Raw genomic sequence first — 23,642 nt, forward strand, 5'->3', positions numbered from 1 at the left:
TGCCTTATATTAAAATTACAATCACAGAGACCTATTTTATACCTTTTCACTTTTTACTTTAACTATCCATAACACACTAGAGACCACACAGAACACCCTAGCAACCACCTACAACTCAAGAGATTCTTAAAAGAAGAGTTAACCCCCAAATCCATCTCACGTGATAAGAACTGCTTGCTTTACCTAAGAGGTTTCTAATACACACTACAATGTTTGTGTGTTTGTGTATGAGATAGACACATGGGAAGCAAGGCCTTTCAAAAGTAAATGTTAAACTCTGGAAGCTGACAAATCAGTGTTCCTGGCAGTCTCTTCAGCTCTGGAACTGGAGGTTAGCCATGCTATGTCCTCTGAGGTTTAACTCAGTGTGTATGTGTAAGTGTACATACATCCCTGTGTGTTGTTTATGTAACAGCTTTGAATTTCTTTCAATCAAACTGTATGGGATATTATGAGCATGTCTTTTCTTGTATAAGAACATGGTAACTTCAAAGCATCCTCACTATGTTTCTCAGAGGCTGGAATGTGATTATTATGTGACCACAGAAGGAAGATTTTTCCCAAACATCCCCACAAATTCCTCTGTCATCTCTTTTAGAAAAGTTTGGAGCAAGAGTTAGAACAAAGTTTCTCTGCATTTTGGTCTAGAAACATTGTAACCATTAACTGACACTGTATCTTTTTGCTAAATAGAATGTATAATACAATTATGTCCTCTAAGATATATATTTTTAATTTATTTATTGTGGTTGCAAGCTTTTGGGTTTCTTTTTGGGTTTTGCTTGAGTATGTCTGAGGTTTCCCTGCTATGTGGATAAAGGCGGATATGTGTGTGTGTGTGTGTATGTGTGGTTGGCATGGTCTTTTTTCTCTCATCTGGTCTCTATTACGACTTGGAGTATAAAACTACTGCACTGAGAGAGAGAGCTCCACAGCTCCGACAGTCTCTTAACACACTAACCCCACACGCTAACACACTCGTGCAGCTATGGCCATTATGCAGTGGGTCTTTTTGCTCAGTCTGCAGGGATGTCTGCTCACACATGCTCTGGACTGCACGGGCAGGAATGTGGACTGTGTCAGCACACAGGTTACAGAGGTCAAGGTAAGCGTTGTAGCTTCTGGTTTCAGATCTTTCATGATTGAAGAACGTTATACGTTCCATTTGAGATGTAAAAGCTTTCTGGCTTGTTTGAAGTACATTTTTAACCTTAGCTACAACCTTTCAGTGGTACTTGTACAGTTGTTTAGGCTTTGTGCACTATTTGTGTAATTACACATTTATAAAAAGTGTATTACATAGTAATAGTACAATTACACACAACATCAAAATACAACTGTGCATAAGATAATCTGAGAAATCTCTGAACTCACTATAAAAAACAAAACTCAATTTGTAGTTTGTGGTCTACGCAGGACTACAGTAAAAGCCCTGGAATGCTAAACCACAAGTTTCCATTCCAGCTTGGTTTTGCGTCACAATGGCAAAGCAATAGAATAGGGCAATTATACTGGCCATAAGGCATCATGTATGTGTATTTTTAGACATTAAAGAAGGTTGTAAAGACACTGACCAGATGTGTTTGAGGAGTCAGAACCGCAGAGACAGATGTCATTCCACTCTTTGCTACTGTGGAGTCTGAAGAGCTGACTCAATGGTCTGTCAACTCAAAATATCCTGAAAGGAACAAACGTCTCCAACTTTCCATGGAATTTCAATGTGCAAGGGTGCTATTTGACTTTCCACTTACTAAGTTTCCCATATCCTCAGTCTCATGTCCAGAGTTAACATATCGATGTGAATACACACACCTGTATGTGAACTATCACACAAATTAAATTGTACTTTCTAAGGTTGCACTTCAGCTTTGGTTTGGTTTGGTGGATTCTGACCTAGTTTTGGCATAGTTTAATGGGATATAGAAAACAACAGTTACTTTTTCTTGGTTTTCTGAAATGGTAATTTCTAGGCAACTATCTGCTGAACTCTGCTAGATGTGGCTGGTTAAAAAAGCAGACAAACACTATGAACACTGCACTTCTTTGATTTCTACTTTGTTTTATATTAATATAGTATTCAACACAATGAGGTGTAAAGGGAGGGATGAAATGGAGGAAAGAGTAAGAGTGCTGAGAGTGATTAATCTTATTAATCTTGATATTACTACTTTTAGTGGCTTCAAAACATTTTTTGAAATTACGAATAAAAATCATTTAATGAAACCAAATGGTGGCTCCTTCAAGAAAACATATTAATTACAAAGCATATATAATGGTACAAGTGCTCTGGAAGGCAATATGTTTTAGAGTGGGCAATTATCAGAACTTTAATCAATATTAATTTGGTAATATACAGACTCCAGAGAAAGGTAATTAAATAAACTACACAGGTCATTGTGAATTATTTTAAGTCTACTTTTATTCATTTATTTCCAACGAGGCCAGATCAACACTTTAGCTCTAATTTGAAATCAGTTTGAATCAATAAGTTGCTGTTAAAATAATACATATCCCAATAATAATCCCCTTTCATGTACTTTCATAGCTTAAAGATGAGCCCTTATCTTCTCAGGTGAGTCTTTTCTCTTTTGATCAATTTAATTGCTGAATTAAAGTATGAATTCTTTTAAAAACAGTACAAACAAATCAGAACCCGAAAAGTATGCAGATTACGTATGGGTCTGATCTGCAAATCTGCCAACATCTATTTCTCTTTTTTCAGATGAGGGCTCGCAGACAAGCTCAACTCACTCAGCGGCCTGGATCTTATTCAGTCAAAGGATCTCCTAACGCACTCCTCCAGGTGAAAGAATGCATTTGTGTAACACAGTAACACTTTTATACACTGGACAAAAACAGAAAAAAAAAAATAATAATAATAATAAAAGCTAACATGCTTTCTGTTTTGTGCTTTAGAATGACAGGTCGAGGCGACATTTGAATGCTAGTAAAAAAAAGCCCAACAGATCTCGCATCGGCTCTCTCTCACTACTTTCCCATAACCACGCAACCAGCCCACTGCAGGTGTGTATCCACAATCACAATATCATCAACACAAATAATCAAAGTGATAGTCTAACACAAATTAGACTTAAAAGGGCATTAATAGTGCAATTTATCAAAATGGTACACTTCCTAAAAATAAAGGTTCCAAAAGGGGGCTTTTCACAGTTATTTCCATTAAAGAACCTTAGAATAATTCTTAAAAAAAAGGTTCTTAAATGGAACCATAAATGCCAATAAAGAACTTATTTTCTAATACCACTGTACTATCTTACTGCTACAGTACAGTATGTTTTCAAAAAGGCTTAAAAAATAAAATAAAAACTATGGATCTCCATGACAGGTCGAAAGTGTTCATAGACACTTTGAGGGTGTGTCCCATCCCAAAGTGGCTGCATTAAAGGTGAGTTCTCTTAAACATATACATTTTTTCCAACAATTTAGTGTCAAATGTTGGAACTACAGCTCTATTTCTATTTTAGTCTGTGAAGAAGAGATCCAGAAGAAGTGCACCCAAGAGAAAGAAGAACGCAAGGAATAACACATGCTCATGAGAGGTTCTTTAAAACACTTAAGCTGTAATTCCTGTTAACGTTTACTTAAAGAATGCCGTAAGATCACACAGATTCTGTGCAGATAATGTGGATCACAATTAATGACAATAATTGGACAGTCCCCACATTTAAATATCTAAAATAAACAAAATTACTTAAATATAAACATATATACAGCATACTAAGCTTTGAAATCTGCATAATACTCATTTAGAAGAAAGATTATAGTTTAATTATCTTATGCTAATATGATTCTGAACAATGTTGTACTAAATTATACAAGTCTCTATACACTGCTTGAACAAATATATCTAAAAATCTTTTGTAGATTTATGATTAAATAAACTTTAATTTGAATGGTCTGAACTACTTCACATAAAACATATTAAATGAAATAGCATTTTAATCATTAAACATTTCATAACGTTTAATATCTAAAAAAAAAAGTCGGTTCACTGACTATCTGAGGCATATTGCACATGCTGGAAAGCACTTCCTAGATCTGGCAAGCTCTAATCTGATTGGCTGGTTTCTAAGAGTCGGGGTGCACAGCTTATTTTATTAGTCCGGCTGGATCGGAACGAATCTTGGTTTATAGCTTTAGATGTTAGTCAAACAATGGTTTCCTATCTCAGTGGGTGAATTTTGGCCAAATGCACTGCAAAGTGGAGCAGACTTGACTGGCTGTGCAAGACCAGCCAGTATGCTTGCAGACTGCCAGAGCACTTTGGCACAGAGATCGGTGATGCCCAATTAGAGAGGAAACACTCAGACTTTGTCTATAGCTACAGAAAGCCCATTGTTGTCTGTGTGTGCATGTGTCTAAGAAACCAAAATCCCAGCCCACCTGTGCATAGAGTCGTTCCAGGTTTGAAGGAGGGACTGACAAAATGCACTGGCCCAATGCCTGAGCAATCCAACCGACATAACACACACACACACACACACACACACACACACACACACACACAAGTGCATTTATATACACACCAGATTTTAGGTAGCCTAAACAAGACGTGATGATGTGGACTGGAAATTCTGGGTGGTAGCCATGACATGGAGACACGGAGAGCTACAACATTTCAGCACACACATTTTTCACACCTGTCTGCTTAATTCGGACGAATACTGAAATTGCCCATGTGTGAGAGAGGAAGAGCAAAGTTAGTTAACAAAAAATACAAATAAAAAAAGCAATATTACTATGAACTGTGCTCTATAATGTGCTGTATTCTCATTTAGAAAAAGGTACATTTCATTACAGAATTAAAATTAATTTACACAGATTAATATTTGATCTACATTAAATTTAATTTGTAAGACAGACACTGGTGTTAAAGTACAGTCAATCAATTAAGCATATGCTTTAAATTTTTCATACATTTTCTTTCTATTATTTACATACTTGTGATATCCCATAATACTTTCTCATTATTCATTTTAGATTAGCAGCTGGAATTCGAGTACGATTCATCACTTATTTCAGTTTCTTTCACTACGTCATCTGAGATGAGCTGTTTTTCTAAGACAGACAGAGAGCCTTTAGACGTTTCCAGGAAATAATTGGGAAGTTATGTGTCTGGCTGATTTGAGGTGAATCAGAGTTTAGCTTGGGCTCGTTTCCGTTGGTCTCTGAGCTCTAGGAGAGCAATGGAGGACAAATGAACCTCATCAGGTCCGTCAGCTATGCGTAGTGTCCGCGCATAAGCATACCTATATGAACATATAACCACACAAAAATGTTTTTAATGTCATCTCAGCACTAAAAGCCTTTAGAAATTCTCAAATATCATATAGATGCAAAATAAATGTTTGTTCATGGCATTTAAAAAAAAAAAAAAAATTAACATAGTAATAATAATTATTATTATTATTAGGTTATTTACAGCACATCTATGATACTAATATGATTTACTATTAACAAATCATATATTACTAATTCTAGTATAATTGTTATTTACAATTATCGTAAATCACATCAATAAGAATTAGATTATGAAATAAACAGCTTTTATTATTATTTTTATTGTTATTAATAATAATTTTACTACACTAATACTAGTTATTAACCCCTTAACTGTCACTCACAGTTTTGAACAGAGACATTATAGTGCACTATCCAAACTTACATTTTTATAATTCATGAATGAAAATATTTTGTAACGTGATTTTAATGTACCATTTCCATGTTAATGCAATGTCTGATTTTAAAATGGGTTTCAAAGGATGAATTTTGAAATTTTAAGTTTTCTACTGATAAATAATTTCTTCTGATTTCTAATTCGTGATAGAGAAAAAGGCAACTAAGAAGACTTTCTGTGACAAAGGTCAGAATTCCTGTTATGATGTAGATTTTTTTCAGGTGCACTCTTGTCATAAATTAATCTATCACTTTTCCTACATAATTTTTTAACAGAAAAAGTGGTAAAATACCTATTTAGGAGTCTTAGACCTTTCCAACGATATATAGTTTGTCATGATTAGATTAGGATTTAATTGTAAAATAGTGAAGTAAATGTAGGCGTCCCACAGGGCGGACGGTGACAGTTAAAGAGGTTAATACTAGTATATTATTACTAGTTCTTAATACTGCATATTCATACACCATGGCACTTAAATGGTACAGTATATGTATATCTTTGAAATACAAGCATTATTTTTTGTATTTTATGGTAATATGGTATTGTCACTATAAAGAAATAATTTAAAAACTCAAACACATTCAACTCTTACATTTCAGCAAGTACTGTATAATGTAAGCTATCAGGAAAAAATAGACGAAAAATACAGTAGTTTTCTCACATTTCTGCTAGTGGGAAGTCATCAGACACTCCGGCACCCCCATAAACCTGAATGGCACAGTCCACCACCTTACTCGCCATCCTGCCTGCTGCCACCTTTATCATAGCGATCTAATGAAGAAAAAATATTTAGACAAGGTCAAGATGTTCAGTAAACGTGGGTGGCAGATCTGTGTGTGTGTGTGTTTGTTTTGGTTACGTCCTTCATTTGAGAGAGGTCTAATGAAAAAGCGCCACACTGGGATCTTACAGGCATCATCATCCCCACAGGCACATGCAGTAAAAGCTAATAAGACTCCATTTCACTAATGTAATCTTCAGATGTTTCATACAATTATAGATTTGTGTGGATCTGGTATGAATCCAGCAAGACATTTAATTTTAAATACACAGACATGAGAAGATAAATATGAGATTTGCAATCATGTTTGCCCATCTGCTGGAGGACAGGGCCTCATTACAAACCAATCTCCTGCACATGTGCATAATGTGTGTATGATTCAGAGACAGGCCGAACACAGTGTGTATGTATACACTTTTAAAACCTCCTCAGCAGGAGAAGTGCTTAAGGTGTGTGGCTTTTCTCCAAACCCGCAATATGAAGCAAACACAAGATGTTGGTTCAGCAATGAAGAAACAGCAGGGAGGCTAACATTAACAGAATTGCTGCAAGAATCTGATTCCTCCATTTTTTTGTGGAAGCCTGATGCTGTGTTACCATGACTACAGCCAACGGGATATGGAGCCTTGCTATTCTGGCTGACCTAGGGAACTGCACTGTGGGTAAAAGGCCCCTACCACAGCTGGAATGGAACACAAGGTAGACGGTGATAAGTATGTGTAACTGGAGAGAGTTCAGGGCTAGGAGGAGGTTTTTGAAAAAGGCGTGTGTGTGTTTATTAATGAACAAGAATTACCATGACTTTTTCTTTATTACAGTAAATAATGATGTTTACAGACCAATGGATTTTCTTTTTTTTTTGACTCCATGTTGACCTATTTCCTACTGAAACAGGAAGTTTGAGTGGGAAGTGTGTGTTTTTTTTTTTTTTTGCCAAATAGCCAAATAGTTACATCAAGACCAGGCCTCGGCCCCACCCCCGCATGACGAATGTTAATTATTAATTTATAATTTCGCAGTTTCTCCAGGGTGGCTACTTGAGGTCTGATGATGACGAAAGCTAATTCACAATTAAACAGGGTTTAACAGGTGTGGATGGATGTTTTGCCATTCAGGTAGGGTTATAAAGTTAACTAAAAGTATTAAAAACATTTCTGTTAATTGAAATAAAGCTGAAATGAAAACAAAACAAAACAAAACAAAAAACATAGTCCAAAATAAAAGCAATTCTATGAGCGGAGAAACACTGAATAAAAACAGATATATAAAATGAATAAATAGCTAAAAAAGCTTAGCTATGTTTATCTGTATTTATAATATAAACATTTAGCTTTAATTAAGATATTCATGAATGTAATACGATACGACTTAGCCTATATGTGATTTATATGTTTGTTTGTTTTTTTTGTCTCTCAAAAATTAAGTATTTTTAACCATGCAGCAAATGTTTTAAAAAATCTTTAAAAGTTTAAATTATCCAGCTTGTTATGTGAGCACGTGGGCGCATCCATGTCTGCTTTGTCATTGTGCATTATAAGTAGTGGCGCCCCCTCATGGGATTGAAATGCCCTCCCAGTTTTGCCATCTTGGCACCGAGTCTAATCACAACCATGGAAATGTTTTTTTTTTTTTTTTTACTTGCTCTGTGCTCTGTTCATTTTGTCAACTTTTAGGGGTACATTAACAAAGGTGTTTTAAAACTTTGCATTGAGCATTGAGTTTCATATAGGTAAACCTTTGTAAGCATATATAATAATATGCAAATAATATGAGGTTGGGGGAAGACTATATTTTGGTACTTTTGTGATCAGATGCAAAATTTCTCTAGGGAAAGCAATACTTTTCAGGAGGTAGTGAAACAGTTTTGCAAACAAATGCAGCTGAAGGAATATGTTTTGTCAGCGAATGCAAAAGCATTAAAAAAAGAAAAAAAAAAGATTACAAAAAGATTAGTAAAGATTATAACAATGGTTAATAAACATTTAAGAAGGTCAAGGCACAAATTAGAGACATCAGATGATTAATTGAATCAGCTAGACAATTAATTGAAAATGTAATAAGTAATTACTCCAAAAAAAAAAAAAAAGATCTAATGGACAGGAAAAACCCCTATAGAAAGCAGGAAAGTTTTAAAGTTTCATTAAGACCAAAAGTTTGTTCAGTTTTAACTTGACAGATCCAGCGGCTTTCGCATTGTAGTAGTCTTTGATCAGTGTCAGAATACCTATATGAGATGAACAGCTAAAGTTTGTACAGGGTGATTTGCATCCTGAAAGTGTCTAGCTACTGGAGATTTTAAAACATCTCTACATATAGAACTATGATGCTCATTAATTCGGGTATGAAGTTGTCTGTTTGTTTTATCAATGTATTGTAGCCCGCATGGACAAGTCAAGAGATGAACAACATTAGCAGAACTGCAAGTGATAAAACTAGTTCTGTCATGACAACTCTCGGAGGGACTGACATGGTAATGTACATGACAATGTTAATGTATTTGGTCTTGGAGGAATAGATCTGCTACGCTGCTGCTGTGGCAGAGCAAGTACCGAGACTTGCTACTGCCAATACATCCACAACATGCTGCTGTGAGCATGTAAGAAATACTGCTGCTGCAAATATAACATGCATGAAATAACCCATATATAACATACATGAATCACCTCATAGCAGATCTATACAGGTGGAGCTGGGGAAGGTGGAGGGTTTCTGAAGCACGCTGCAAACTGCTACAAGCTAGCACTAGTCATATATTTGAATGTTGAGCAGCGAGCTCATTGGCTACCGATACAGGAGAGAACCAATCAGCTGTGCCATGTGATGATGTCATTAGGTCAGATTGAAATAGACCTATCGGACTCCACCATCTAGAGTTTCATACCAGAACTCTGTATTTATTCTATGTTGCTTTTTCGTAGCAAAATAAATGTGTTAACTTTCTTAGAATTGTACAGAGCCCGGGAAGTCACCTGTAGGAGAAAAAAAAAACAATCCGTGCCGACGGTTTTGCAATCCGTTCCCTCAGTTTATAAACCGTACTCACAAATTCTTAAACTGTTCCCTCGGTTTAACAAATCGTGCCCACGGATTAATAAACCGTATCCACGAATTTCCAATCCGTGTGCTCAGATTTTGTAAACCGTACCCTTGGTTTTTGAATCCGTACCCACAAATTCATAATCCGTGCGCACGCTTTCGCAATCCGTTCCCACGGGTTTGTAAACTGTACTCACGGATTCATGCAGCAAGCTCCTAGGTAGCCTACATCTTAACAAATCATATTGTATATTGTTTTATTGCATATTATTATGTGGAATAGGCCTACAGCAAATTGTAACGGACACGAGTTGGAATACAACGATTTAATAAGAAAGATGTGCGTCAAAATCTTGTTTAATTTGTGATCATCTTAGAGTTGATTATTATTGTATAATAAACCTAGCATTGTGACTGACTTTCGAGTCATTTGTTCCTCTTTTGTAAGTCATTTTGAATACAAGCTTCTTCTAAATGCATGTAACCTAAATATAACAACAACAACAACAATAATAATAATAAAATAATAGTTATTATTATTATTTTAATTTATAGGCTAAATAAATGAGTGCACTTAAGACAGTAAAATGTTTGTCATAAAATAATTCATGAATGCTTTATTTTTAATAACATTTTACAGTTTTGGAAATGTGTTTGTGTACTATTCATTCTTAATATGAAGACTTATTTTGGTGATTTTATTATACTAAGTTACTGTTAATGTGGATGTGCCAGAACTTTCTTCAGTTAAACAAGGAGAAAACTGAAGTCATCGCATTTGAAAACAAAGATGAAGTTCTCAAGGTGAATGCATACCTTGACTCTATAGGGGTCAATCAACTAAAAATCAAGTCAAAAATCTTGGGGTGTTTCTGGAGACAGACCTTAGTTTTAGTAGTCATATCAAAGCAGTAACTAAATCAGCATACTATCATCTCAAAAACATTGCAAGAATTAGATGTTTTGTGTCCAGTCAAGACTTGGAGAAACTTGTTCATGCCTTTATCACCAGCAGGGTGGATTATTGTAATGGTCTCCTCACCAGCCTTCCAAAGAAGACCATTAGACAGCTGCAGCTCATCCAGAACGCTGCTGCCAGGATTCTGACTAGAACCAGAAAATCTAAGCATAGCACACCAGTCCTCAGGTCCTTACACTGGCTTCCAGTTACATTTAGGATTGATTTTAAAGTACTTTTACTTGTTTATAAATCTCTCAATGGCCTAGGACCTAAATACCAGAGGAATACCAAGGGTTCACACAAAACAAGGGGAGTCTGTTTTTAGCTATTATGCTGCCCGCAGTTGGAACCAGCTTCCAGAAGAGATCAGATGTGCTAAAACATTAGCCACATTTAAATCCAGACTCAGAACTCATCTGTTTAGCTGTGCATTTGTTAAAGGAGCACTGTGCTACGTCTGAACTGATTGCACTATGTATAATCATTTTCTATTCTTAACTGTTTTAAATTATTTTTAAATCAATTTTTATATCATTTTGTTTTTATTGTTGTGATTATTATATTTTTAATGACTATTTTACGTCCTTTTATGTAAAGCACTTTGAATTACCACTGTGTATGAAATGTGCTATATAAATAAACTTGCCTTGCCTTTCCTTGCCTTAATGTTATTATTAAATAACTAGGCCTATTATAACATTACATTCAGTTAGAGAGCAAAGGAATGACAACATAACCGGTACATTATTTGTTTTGTGTTGCCTGTTACCTTCTTCTCTCAAAACTCTATTGTTTTTTAGAAAATTCAGGAAATTTTCTATTCTTATTTTTAGCATTCATTTTAAGCTATAAAACACAGGCGGCGGTGTTTTATCCTATTGGTGATTAATGTAAAATAAACGCTAAAAAGAAGACTATTTTGTGAGTGCGGATCGTGGTCTCATAGGCTACTATGACAAATAATATTTAATAAACACAATACAGTGCATCCTGCACCTAAACAGGTGGCGTGGTTGAATCTGCCGGTGGGGGCGGAGCCACAAATCCGTGACTTTACAAACCCGTGGGAACGGATTGCGACAGTGTGCGCACGGATTATGAATTTGTGGGTACTGATTCAAAAACCGAAGGTACGGTTTACAAAATCTGAGCGCACGGATTGGAAATTCGTGGGTACAGTTTATTAATCCGTGGGCACGATTTGTTAAACCGAGGGAACAGTTTAAGAATTCGTGAGTACGGTTTATAAACTGAGGGAACGGATTGCAAAACCGTCGGCACGGATTGTTTTTTTTTTTCTCCTACAGGTGACTTCCCGGGCTCCGTAGAATTGCAACAAGAATAAAAATGTCTGAAGGGGAAAAAAACCCTTTAGGGCATTCCAGAGGCTTGACCCATCCATCCACAGACACATCACAATCTGCATGTACCAAACGATCTCTAATCGTTGGTCCTACAGAGTAAACAAAAAGTGCTAAATCATTAAAAATATTTTTTCTAACATGGTCAACTGATAACACATGCCAATGCTTCGAGATAATATGTTTTATTTCATCACTGAAAGGACTAAATGTGGTACAACAAATTACAGTATATTTAATTACTCTGGAATTACCTTGTCTTGAAACTTTCTTAACTGAAGGATCAAAAGAATGTGCTCTCTCCGAATTCATTCATTTCATAGGTATTTCAAGAAAGCCTGGGTGCAGACTCACATTTTTGTTAGTGCACTTTAGTTTTTTGTTGCAACTTCCATGTAAATCTTCGGTAATAAATTACCGAAATTTTGTTCGAAGAACCTTGAACTTTGCATTTTGTCTGGTGTGCGGATTCCCTTTTACTTTTTGTATTTTTTTCCACCAATTGAATCTACGCACCCAATTATATCTTCTATTTTACTCAACTGGGGCAGAATTTTTTCTTATTAATATCTTATGAACACACGTGAAATTGAAAAGCTCTGAAAACAATATCTCAATCTGTTCAAAGATTCTTTTGCATTCTCTTTCAGAGAACTGGACCCCAGGTTTAAAGCCCTTGCAGTGCCATTAAGAAAGTGGTTCTTAAAGTGTGGGGCACGGCCACCAGGGGAGCCTCACATTTAGGTTTTACAGGGAGGAGTAACCAAAAAATGTAAGAACCACTGAATTCAAATAACCTTAATATATTAACTTTTTAAAATTTCATGCATCAACAAGACTCTTTCCAAATTTTACATTTTCAGTGATATTCCTGTTTATTGTGCTATAATGTTATTATCACACTAATTAGGCTCATCTATCCATGTGTCAAAATTCAGAGAGCTTCTACTGCTCTCTGGGGCTGGACACGTCCCATGTGAACATATCACTCCCACAGACACATCTCTTGACGCAAAGTGACAGAAAGAGAGGGGATGAGTTCGAAGATAAACTGCAGGAGTGTCTATTTGGTGTGTGTGTGTGTGTGTGCTTGTGAGGTCAGTCTGTCAGAGTTGATTTCTGAACATCTTCCTTCATCTGTTGGAGTGTCAGTTAATGCATTAGGCAGGAATGACTGAGATCTTTAACAGAGACAGGCAGACAGACAGAAGAGGGTGAGTAAGACATTTGATGTGTCAAGACAGATTATTTCACTTGCACTTCATAAATTCAAAGAAAAAAAAAATTAAAATATCTAAGAAAAATAAGAATTCAAATAACAATATTTTACCTGTTTCCTTGCAGCCTTGTTGCCCTGTGTGTCCAATGTGTGAGCAGCATGTAGTGTTAACAAACGTGACTGTGAAATGGCGATTCGACACTCAGCTATCCAATGAGCTACCACCTCCTACAACGCAATGCAAACTGCATTATTACACATGAGCAGCAACAAACTGACTATATTGCATATTTTAAATCAAAACAAAACTACAGGATTGATGCATGAGGTACAAATACACCAGTTGCAATGAAATGTTCTTCCACTGGGTGTCAGTGCACTGTTTGCTCTGAGATAAAGCCAGCCAGACATCAGAGCAGATTTCAGAAGATTTCTCTGGCAATTTTTATTGGCCTGGCTTTTCTAATGATTGTACACCATTAAAAAAAATAAAATAAATAAATAAATTCTGCCTTCATAAAAAAACAGATCCAAGGTTGCACACAACAAACAGCACATAAATCGTATATGTCTACATACGTGTTGGTAAAGCCTCTTTCCAAAAGCTTGTCTATGGCCTGCACGTTGGCATAACAACTCCAGTGCCCACTCTGCCAGCCCCACAGCTCTCATGCAGTGATGAAGTCTACCTGGCCCCAGCCGTCCCTGAGCAATCTCAAAGCCCCGCCCTTCACCTACAACCAACCAATCAGAGAGCAAACAATTGATCTAACTAATGAATCAGTGAATCAAATGCCAACCAGGCATTAATCAGACTGATTATATATCAAGCATAAATCTCTGTATGGCAAACTGACCAAGTCATTTTATATTATATAAAAAAACAAAAACAAAACGAAAAAACATGTTCATTTTGTTATGTGCATCATTTGAATGTTTTAAGCAATATTTATTATGGCTAAATACATGAATTTAAATGAATTTCTAGTATTCCACTTAATCAATCAAACAATCGATAAATTCTGATTTCACCCCTGTGAGTAAGAGCCTGAGGCACTAAAGTTATTTAAAGGGGTGGTTTACTGCGATTTCACTTTTTTCATTTTAAATGTGTAATGTTGCTGTTGGTGCATGAACAGTATCTGCAAAGTTGAGGCGCTGAAAGTTCAACGTAAGCGGAGATATCGTCTTTTAAAAATCAGGAAATTTAATGCCTACAAAAACGACTCATATGGGACTACAACGAGATACTTCCCGGGTTGCATACGTAAAAAACCCATCAAACCCCTCCCTCCGGAACATGCCAAAGAGGGGGCAAGGCCATGTTCTGCAGCTGTGTCGAAGAGGAAGAGTTATAGTGGAGAGTTGTAGCCATGCCGTCGAAACGGTGTTATTTTCACCCAGCTGTCAGGTCTTCTGTGTTCGGGCTTCCTATGGATGCCGTAGTTCGTCAACAATAGTTAAAATTTATGTTTGATTATGTTCCTGACAATTACAATCGTAATTCATTCAGCTCTCTGTGCTGCGCATTTTACGGAAGACATCTTCCAGAATCTACACGAGTTCAATGCCGGATTCACACAGAAACTATTACTAAAACATGGAGCAGTTACAACTTTAAAACCAGAGGCAGCAGTTGTTGGGCCACAACCTGTAAGTAAGATTTAATAATTTGAAATGTATTTGCATGTATAATTTCAGACGTAATGTTTTAGTTTTATCAAGGACGTAAACAAATGCCAACACTGGCTTTAGTAGCCAGTTAGTTAAATGCTATTTCGTGTGTCTATGAAAAACGCGTGCAAACATTTTGGACCCGAATTTGTAATTATGTACTAATTTTGTAAATGTATTTTCCATGTATACTTTATGATGTAATTTTTCGATTTGATCAAGAACGTAAACACAAGCCAACGCGGTTTGATTATAGTAGCCAGTTAGTTCCATGCTATTTTGTGTGTATAAGACAAACGTGTACAAACTTCAAAAATTGATATGTAATCACAACAGCAAACTTCCATTCAGAAACGCTTTGTAAGAGCCGTACTTGCGGAAGTTCTGCTTGACTCTCTTCATTACCGCTTTCTGGGTCTGATTCTGGCTCAAACTGATACGGCAATATTGACACCATTATTTACATTTGACCGGAGCACATGCGACTGTCGCCCGTGAAGGTGATGGGCGTGAAGTTTCCGGACAACGTGCAGTACGCAGTTTAGCCAATCACAACACACCGGCCCAACTAACCAATCTGAGCCCTTTGCCTGTTTCTGAGGGAGTGGTTTCATAGAATCAGGAAGTCAACCGGTCGTTCAAATGACAGAGGAGAAAGCGGCTTACAATAAAGGTGAAATATATGAAAAATAAGGCGTTTTTTAACAAACGAAACACGAAGACATGTTATATTGCACCCCATAAACACAATCAAGCAAAGAAAAAAAGCAGTAAACCACCCCTTTAAGTTTTTGTGGGCTCATTAGTCTGCAGAAAGTGTACACACATATACAGTAAGTGAATACATGCACAGACCAACACACACACACACACACACACACACACACACACACACATATACACACACACAGATTATGATAAATTAATCTCACCAAGAAGAATGTTGGAAGCAGGAACCCTCACATTGTCAAAGTGGATCTCAAAATGGCCACCATGGATTGCATCTACAGAGATAAAAACATCTCACTCTGTAGTAAAAGCAAGTGAACCCTCAGAGGGCCCACAATACACACAATCTTCAATCTGTGTTACAGCATACTGAAAACGATGTGGAAACGCAGAGAGAATCAAACAGAGGATGATGAGAGTGAGTGTTGTGATATGGGTGTGGAGCGATAGTGAGACACAAGTTAAAGCACAGACATGAAAATGGATCAGCAAAGAGTGAACTTGAGGTGAGGATCTGATAAAGCTTCATGTGGCACGGTAGATTGTGTTACTCAGAACTCACCATCCTGACCGAAAACGGTGAGCGGTCTTATCTTCTTTACTCCTGGTGTGTTCAGAGGGACCAGGATCATGCTGTGCAGCCCATGCCTGAAAAACATTTGCACAAGTACACACACATTTAATATATTAATGAAATGTTGGGGGGAAAACACTCCTGAATGAACAGACAACATTTCACAGTGATCTTGTTACACAATATTTAATTAAGTGTATATTATAATATGTTTACAGGAAAATGATGATTTCTCAGGACTCTCAGTGTAAAAATAGTCAAGAAACAACATTTATAAAACATGTCTCCTGTGAGAGATTTTCATTAGATATGAAGTTGAAGCAGTTTTAGTTTCATAAACTTGGATTCAAATCAAATACAAAATCAGCAAAACTCCCTCTCTCTGATTTCAGCAACCAAGGTCACTGATCACTGCAGGGAGAAAGCACTGCTAGAAAGACAGAAGACAGGAAGTGATGATTCTGAACAAAGAAGCACTAAGGGGCATGATGGAGAAGAGAAGCAGAGAGCAGGATACTTAAGAAAACAGAGCAAAAACAGGGAGTTTCCACATGGTAAAGGCAACACTATTAAATAAAATAATTAAAAGCCACACATTTGTTGTGTTGGTATTTATTGTGTAAACACTCAACACACTACTATATATAAATATTGTGAAAAGATGACAGAAAAATATATACAGTACATATGTATGCAGGGGTGGTTTAGAGGCAGGGGGTCACTGCCCCCGTGTCAACAAGCTTGGCCCCCTAAATTTGTAATCAAATGTTAAAATTAACATTTGGCAGATTCGGCAGAGATGTAAACTTTTGACCACAACTGTAAATTTAACATGCACGATAATTTTACATATAAATAACTTTTCCTAAGTTGAAATGTGCTATTTGTAAAATGAAGCAACAGAGTGTTTTTATCAGTTTGTTTTGTGTTACATAGCATATGTCAACTTTTCAGATGCAAAAAATAAATACAGTATATACTGTATTTTATATACAGCTCTGGAAAAATTTAAGAGACCACTGCAAAACTATCAGTTTTTGTGGTTTTACTATTTATTGGTATGTATTTGAGTAAAATGAACATTTTTTTTTTGTTTTATTCTATAAACTACTGACAACATTTCTCCCAAATTCCAAATAAACATCGTCATTTAGAGCATTTATTTGCAGAAAATGCCAACTGGTCCAAATAACCTCAAATAATGCAAAGAAAACAAGTTCATATTCATTTTAAACAACACAATATTAATGCTTTAACTTAGGAAGAGTTCAGAAATCAATATTTGGTGGAATAACCCTGATTTTCAATCACAGCTTTCATGCGTCTTGGTATGCTCTTCACCAGTCTTTCACATTGCTGTTAGGTGACTTTATGCCACACCTGGTGCAATCATTCAAGCAGCTCGGCATTGTTTGATGACTTTTGGCCATCCATCTTCCTCTTGAAGTTTTCAATGGGGTTCAGGTCTGGAGATTGGGCTGGCCATGACAGGGTCTTAATCTGGTGGTCCTCCATACACACCTTGATTGACCTGGCTATGTGATGCTATCGGGTTTCTGTAATTACATAGTCCTCCAACTGATGACAATAAATATGAGCTGTGCATTATGTGAATGTGTTGTTTTCAGAGTTTCCACAAGTCCATTCCTATTAGCCACAACTAATAGACACCACATTCAACAAATGGAGTCAAAACAGCCTACTTTGGAAGCCTTAAAGCAGGGGTGTCAAACTCAGTTCCTGGAGGGCCGGTGTCCCTGCAGAGTTTAGCTCCAACCCTGCTCCAACTCACATACCATGTAGTTTTCAAATAAGCCTTAATGACTTGATTAGCTGGATCAGGTGTGTTTAATTAGGGTTGCATCTAAACTGTGCAAGGCTCCGGCCCTCTAGGAACTGAGTTTGATTACCCCTGCCTTAAAGGGATAGTTCAGCTAAAAAATGAAATTTATGTAATTAATCACTCATCTTCATGTCATTCCAAACCCGTAAGACCTTCGTTCATCTTCAGAAGACAAATTAAGATATTTTTGATGAAATCTGATTCACTAGACGGTGTGATTTGTGAACAAACCCGAGGGGCACTGTTAGACATTTCTGTAATTTCCACAGTTATTTACTGAATATCACCCAGTATAATACTGCAAATTCCCATTACAGTAAATAACTGTAATACCCTTTGCATCATGGGAATTTTCTGTGACGTCAGACCCCACATACAGAGACTTACTGTATTTTTTAAAATTGCTGTATACTACTGTAACGGTCTCTTTGGCGCCATTATACTGAGGTCGTTTTATTTTCCTCATTTTTTACATTTGGATTGACACAATTTGAGCTACACCGTGTCTACAATGCCGCAACAGCTTGGGACTGACTGCACTGGACGTGTTACATCGCTTGTAATAATTGGGAAATCTGTTTGTACTTTGTGTCAGAAACAGCGGGAGCGCTTGGAGTACATCTGCACGTCAGAAATATACCGGGGCATCAGTTTACTGTCCGCATCCACTGTAGATAGTATATATAATGGGTTCTATATTGTTTTTTATCGAGTCGCGCCTCGCCACTCGCGTTCGAGGAAGACACGGAAGCAGCGGGCAGCGCCGGGGATGAACCCGCGAGAGTGGAAGAGCTCCGGAGAACATCTACGAGGTGTCGATGCACCTTACGAGAGAATAAGACCAGCAAGCAAGGTAAAATTATATGTAAGTTTGTCTGTGTGTTTGTGTCAGATTTTTGCACACCAGTTTACCTAACATTAGTAACATTTACTCGTCAACATGGCGGTTACAGAACTTTACCATGGTAAACTGCGCTGTCGTTTCAAACGACTTTTGTCAGCTTATTGAATTAAGTTACCGAATTAAAATTGTTTTTAACGAGCAACGCTTATCTTATATTAACATTAGGTTAACTAATGTGAAAATGTGTTCAGGTGTTAGTTAATGGTGGCCAGTAGCCTGAGAAAATAAAATCATATGTTAGCTAAGATAAACTAGTTTTATGGCTAACTGCCTTTTCTAGTTTTAGAATTAGTTTGTTATAGTTTTTAATGGAATTTAAGATTTACTGCATTTTTTTGTATTTGTGTTTTAAAGGCAACTGCAATGAAGCATCAAGAAAGACATGAGCAGGCCAGCCACCCTGAGACTGATAATTCATGGTAAGAGAACAGCTATGGTTTTGAGAGATTTGTGTACTCTGTATGAGGTTTGCCTTTTAAAAGTGTGCTATTTCTTCTACTTGTTTTTCAGAGAAGACATTTCTGTCAAAGTGGATGGTGAGCAAAGATGGTGGCCACGTTTTGGAGCAGCACCTGGGTTTTGCAGATAGCTATGTATTCTTTGGCTGTTTGTCTTTTCCCCCCATTATGTTTCTGTTGCCTAAAGATTCTTTGTGAGGATAAATCACAACAAAATGCACTGCAAAACGTCCTAAGACAGGAGAAATGGAGAAGATGCACTGCTCCAGCATTGGGAAACTGTATTTTTATGTGTTATACATGCAATGTTTTAAATAAAGAATTTGATATTTTGTAATTATTGTCTGTTTTAATTGAATGCCAGTAGTACCTATGTAGAGTAAAAATAAAATGAATTCTATATAAAAATTATAAAATCTAATGAAATCTATATTAAAATGAATGAATTACAGTAGTATACTGATAAATCAAATACAGTTTGCTACTGTAAATTGTAATTACAGTAACTTACTGGCAACAGTGTTTGAAATTCTCCTTGAAAATATACCCTATCACAAATAACATTTTTATGGTAAATATTCTGATATGACCTTGAGACAGTGTTGGGTAAGTTACTTTCAAAAAGTAATTAATTACAGTTACTAATTACATCATCAATATTGTATTTAAATTACTTTACTGATTACTCTGTCTGAAAAGTAACTTAGTTACTCAATAAGTAACTTAATTATTCAAATCGCTAATTAGGCTACATCTTAAAATCCCTATAAGCCTTAATAGAAATTAAACTGTTTATTCTTTCAATTTGAGTCATACATAGAATAGTTTAGCCTTTTAGCTTTAACACAACTTTAATACTTAACCAAAGAAGGTTAACATTTTTTATAAAAATGTTTAACAAATATAAATACTCTGCAAAATATCTGAATAACAAAAAAGCTTAAAAGTTACATTTCAGTTTGGTAAGATGTTCAGGAAAAGCCCAACTAGTAAAATCCATACAGGTTTATGTCAAAATAACACGTTAACTAAGGTAAGAATAAATTACAGAAATGATATTCTTTTTTTTTCATTAAGTTAATTGAGAACAACGTTTGGAGTATTTTTGTTCGTTAAATATAAGTTTTATATAATTGTATAACGACCAAGCGGCCAGCAGCATACAGTGAGCTGATCATAGCCTATGTTTGATCAATTTAGCCTTCTCAAACGACTTGCCTAGCTTTAAATTATCACGTAACGAAAAAAAAAATTGAAAACAAACTTTTATTATAATCTTAATCATAATCAATAAAGATGCATTTCTCTCTAAATGCGCGTCTAATGAGGAGACGGCGAGTCAGGATCAGCAACATCATCCTTGCGACACGGACTCAGAAAACATAGTTTATTAAATAATTCAAATACGTCCTTACTATTTCCCGCGGACACATTCATAGTCATGTTTGCTGGGGCTTTGCAGCAAGCTTCAGCCTATTGCGTGCATTTGAACGCAGAACTCTTCAGCTGCGCTGAAGTCACTTGCTCTCGCTGCTGCTGCGGGACACTAAACACCGTCGAGCCGCTCTCAGTCGCGGCAGCACGGTCTCGGCTTATACGGGACGGTTGGCAACCCTACTTATATGTATCTGAGTATTTAAGGTTTCTCTGTGAATCAGGAAAATCTGAAAGTGAACGAACCGGCGCGCGGAGGGTTTATCTTTAGATGGTAAATTTAGATTTCAAATTCAATATTGATTTTAGAACTGTTGAAATTATTTAGTGTATGTAACGCAAGTACTTTATAAGTAACTGTAATTAAATTACCTAAAAATGAACAGTAATCCCTTACTTTACTTTTTCAGTGGATAAGTAATTTAATTACAGTAACGCGTTACTTAGTAAAGCATTACACCCAACACTGCCTTGAGATTAGATAGTTTTGCTATCTGACCACAATTTATGATTATACTTGGTTACAATGACACTAATCGTTCTTATTTCTGCCAGGAATGCAAAATCAATTGGGAGTTAATATTTTGAATAGAATAACGAGACACTATACATATTCAATCACATTTGCTTCCATTTATTTTTGATCATTGATTCACTACACAACATACAAACTTTTACACAAAGTGTGCAGATTATGTATACACGTTTACCTCATATTTCTTTAATAGAACCATAATTTCTTCATGAAGTGCAGAAAGACGATTCTCTGCCGATCCTTCCGTCAATAGTGCGTGATCATAATTCCCACATTGCGGTGACGGTAAACAGCTGTGTTCTGTCTCATAATACATTATGTGTCAGTTTAATATATACAATATCTGCATTAGGTCACAGTAAAGTGAGCTTTGTTTATTAATCTCATCTCTGAAATAGGCTTGGCACAGGTATTTTAAATGCTCTGTTGGTGGTTGGTGGAGTAGTATCACCCGGGGGATAGTTTTTATCAGTACCATGACTTATGCGTGTGCATTCCTTTGCTCGTAAACAAGGTGCAGGCATGCGTGCTCTACGTCAGCAGCACCACATGTTACATACCACCTACGTCATCCACCCGGAACGGCTTGCACGTATGACAGTCAGCAGAAGTGAGAAAAAAAGTATTTATAACATTTTAAATATGGATATTTTTCTTACAAAAACACATTGATTCGCTACAGGAGGGCTTTATTCACCCCGCAGAGCCGTGTGAGGCACGTTTTATTATGGATGCGCACATCTTATTTGACTACTTTTGGACTGCTGAACAAAAACACCCGCCTACTCCCATTCTAAAGCTTGGAAGAGCAAGGAGAAGAAAGTCATATACACATAGGATGCTTTAAGGGTGAGTAAAACATGGGTTAATTTTCATTTTTGGGTGAACTAACCCTTTAATGTGTAAGAGACACACTTGCTCAGGTGAAAGAGAAATACTGGATTTTACATGTCCGTCAGCTTGTGAAACAAATTGTAAGGCACTGTCCTGTTAGTAAAAGATTACCAGCAAAATCAGCTCAGCAAAGGGACAGAGTCACTAAAATGCAACCATTTGAAATTACTGGTGTGGATTTAGCTGACCCTTTGCATGTCAAATCAAATGATACATCAAAAAGGCATACATTGCTGTTACTCGGGAGGTGCATTTAGAATGTGTCAGATCAGACCAAAGAGAAATTTCTCCTCGCTTCGAAAAGATTTATAGCAGAGGTCTGTGCAAGTAATATACTTGGACAATGCAAAAACATTTAAAAGGGCAGACCAAGATTTGAAAGAACAGTAGAAGTCCTTTTAAATCTCTTAGCGTACACACTTCTTTTCATCAAGGTTTATTACTTGCAAATTTATTGTGGAGCATGCTACTTGGTGGGGAGGCTTGTTAGAAAAAAAAGTCCTACAAAAAGTCTCACTAAACTTTGAAGAGATGACTACTATTTTGACAGAAGTGGAAGCGGTTCTGAATTCTAGACTACTGTCATATATACATAACGCAGATAAGCCCCAACCTTTACACCTTCACATTTCTTGGTAGGAAAAAAGACTAAGCTCTCTGCCACCCAAAACTATGCTCACAGAGTTTACTTCCTCAAATCTGACCAAATAGCATGCTTGTTTGCCGAAGGAAGTACTGACAGAGACTCTACCTACCTTTTGGAACAGTTGGCATGAAGACTATTTGCTGGACTTAAAGTCAGCATATAAAAGTGATTCAATAAAGGCTACTATGCTGAAAGAAGGTGATGTTGTCCTAATTGGAGAAGAGAAGGTACCTCGTCAGACTTGGAAAATGGGAAAAATTGAAAAACTAAATTCAGAACGAGATGGCCTGGTGCGCTCATGCAATATCCGTACTTCATCAGGCAGTGTGTTAAGAAGACCTGTGCAATTTATATATCCTTTGGAACTAGTTTCATTAAACATCCTTGAAATGAGTATTGAGGAACCTAGTTCATCGGGTGGGAGGACATTGTAACTTTTGCTATTAAATAATTATTTTATTTCCAGAATAGAAGTACATACTAAGTGTGCTGATAACCTTGTTATTATTTTTAGCCTTGTCACGTCCTCTTGTTGCTATGTTTCTTCTTTTTTCTGAAGTAAACACACTATGACATCCATTGTATTTATATTTTTAAATGAATAAAATGGTTAATTTATTGACAAATTGATAATTATTTTTTTAAGTGGAACTCCTAGTCCTCAATAACGACAAATTCCTCATGCATTAGGTTGTATAATTCAGCCTGCACCATTAGTGCTATGATGGCCCCAGCTCTGTAAGGGTTTAAGGTTTAGACCTACTTACTGTTCATTTGGCAACAGAAAAACTCTAATATTAATATCTGAGAGTAGTAAAGTTCTAATAAGTTCTGCAGTAAAATGTGATTACATTCTAGCTAGTAGAGTGGCATGTCAAAGCTCAGCTGTATCGAG

The 23,642-nt window shown here is 36.5% G+C and overlaps 2 protein-coding genes across 3 annotated transcripts in view; one reads left to right on the top strand and one right to left on the bottom strand.

Moving 5' to 3' along the window:
• The first annotated feature begins 414 nt into the window (after positions 1-414).
• si:dkey-12l12.1 (uncharacterized) lies at positions 415-3,914 on the top strand. 2 transcript variants are annotated; one of them, XM_058764890.1, is made up of 6 exons: positions 421-1,105; positions 2,546-2,572; positions 2,723-2,803; positions 2,917-3,024; positions 3,347-3,406; positions 3,486-3,914. In XM_058764890.1, the coding sequence occupies exons 1-6, from the start codon at positions 989-991 to the stop codon at positions 3,555-3,557; spliced, it is 465 nt and encodes a 154-aa protein (XP_058620873.1). In that variant the 5' UTR covers positions 421-988; the 3' UTR covers positions 3,558-3,914. The 2 variants fall into 2 exon arrangements, with proteins under 2 accessions (XP_058620874.1, XP_058620873.1); XM_058764891.1 differs by lacking the exon at positions 2,546-2,572 and having other exon boundaries at positions 415-1,105.
• A 145-nt stretch (positions 3,915-4,059) lies between these two features.
• acad11 (acyl-CoA dehydrogenase family, member 11) overlaps positions 4,060-23,642 on the bottom strand; it is an 86,032-nt gene continuing 66,449 nt past the window's right edge. Inside the window, exons 15-20 of the mRNA XM_058764888.1 lie at positions 16,022-16,107; positions 15,663-15,734; positions 13,636-13,790; positions 13,168-13,284; positions 6,360-6,469; positions 4,060-5,270 (exon numbers count right to left, since the gene is read on the bottom strand). Coding sequence (XP_058620871.1) covers positions 5,156-5,270; positions 6,360-6,469; positions 13,168-13,284; positions 13,636-13,790; positions 15,663-15,734; positions 16,022-16,107 — 655 coding nt within the window. The 3' untranslated portion in view covers positions 4,060-5,155. The remainder of the gene's footprint in view (positions 5,271-6,359; positions 6,470-13,167; positions 13,285-13,635; positions 13,791-15,662; positions 15,735-16,021; positions 16,108-23,642) is intronic.

This window comes from Onychostoma macrolepis, chromosome 24 (assembly GCF_012432095.1).
Source record: "Onychostoma macrolepis isolate SWU-2019 chromosome 24, ASM1243209v1, whole genome shotgun sequence".
Taxonomy (NCBI): domain Eukaryota; kingdom Metazoa; phylum Chordata; class Actinopteri; order Cypriniformes; family Cyprinidae; genus Onychostoma; species Onychostoma macrolepis.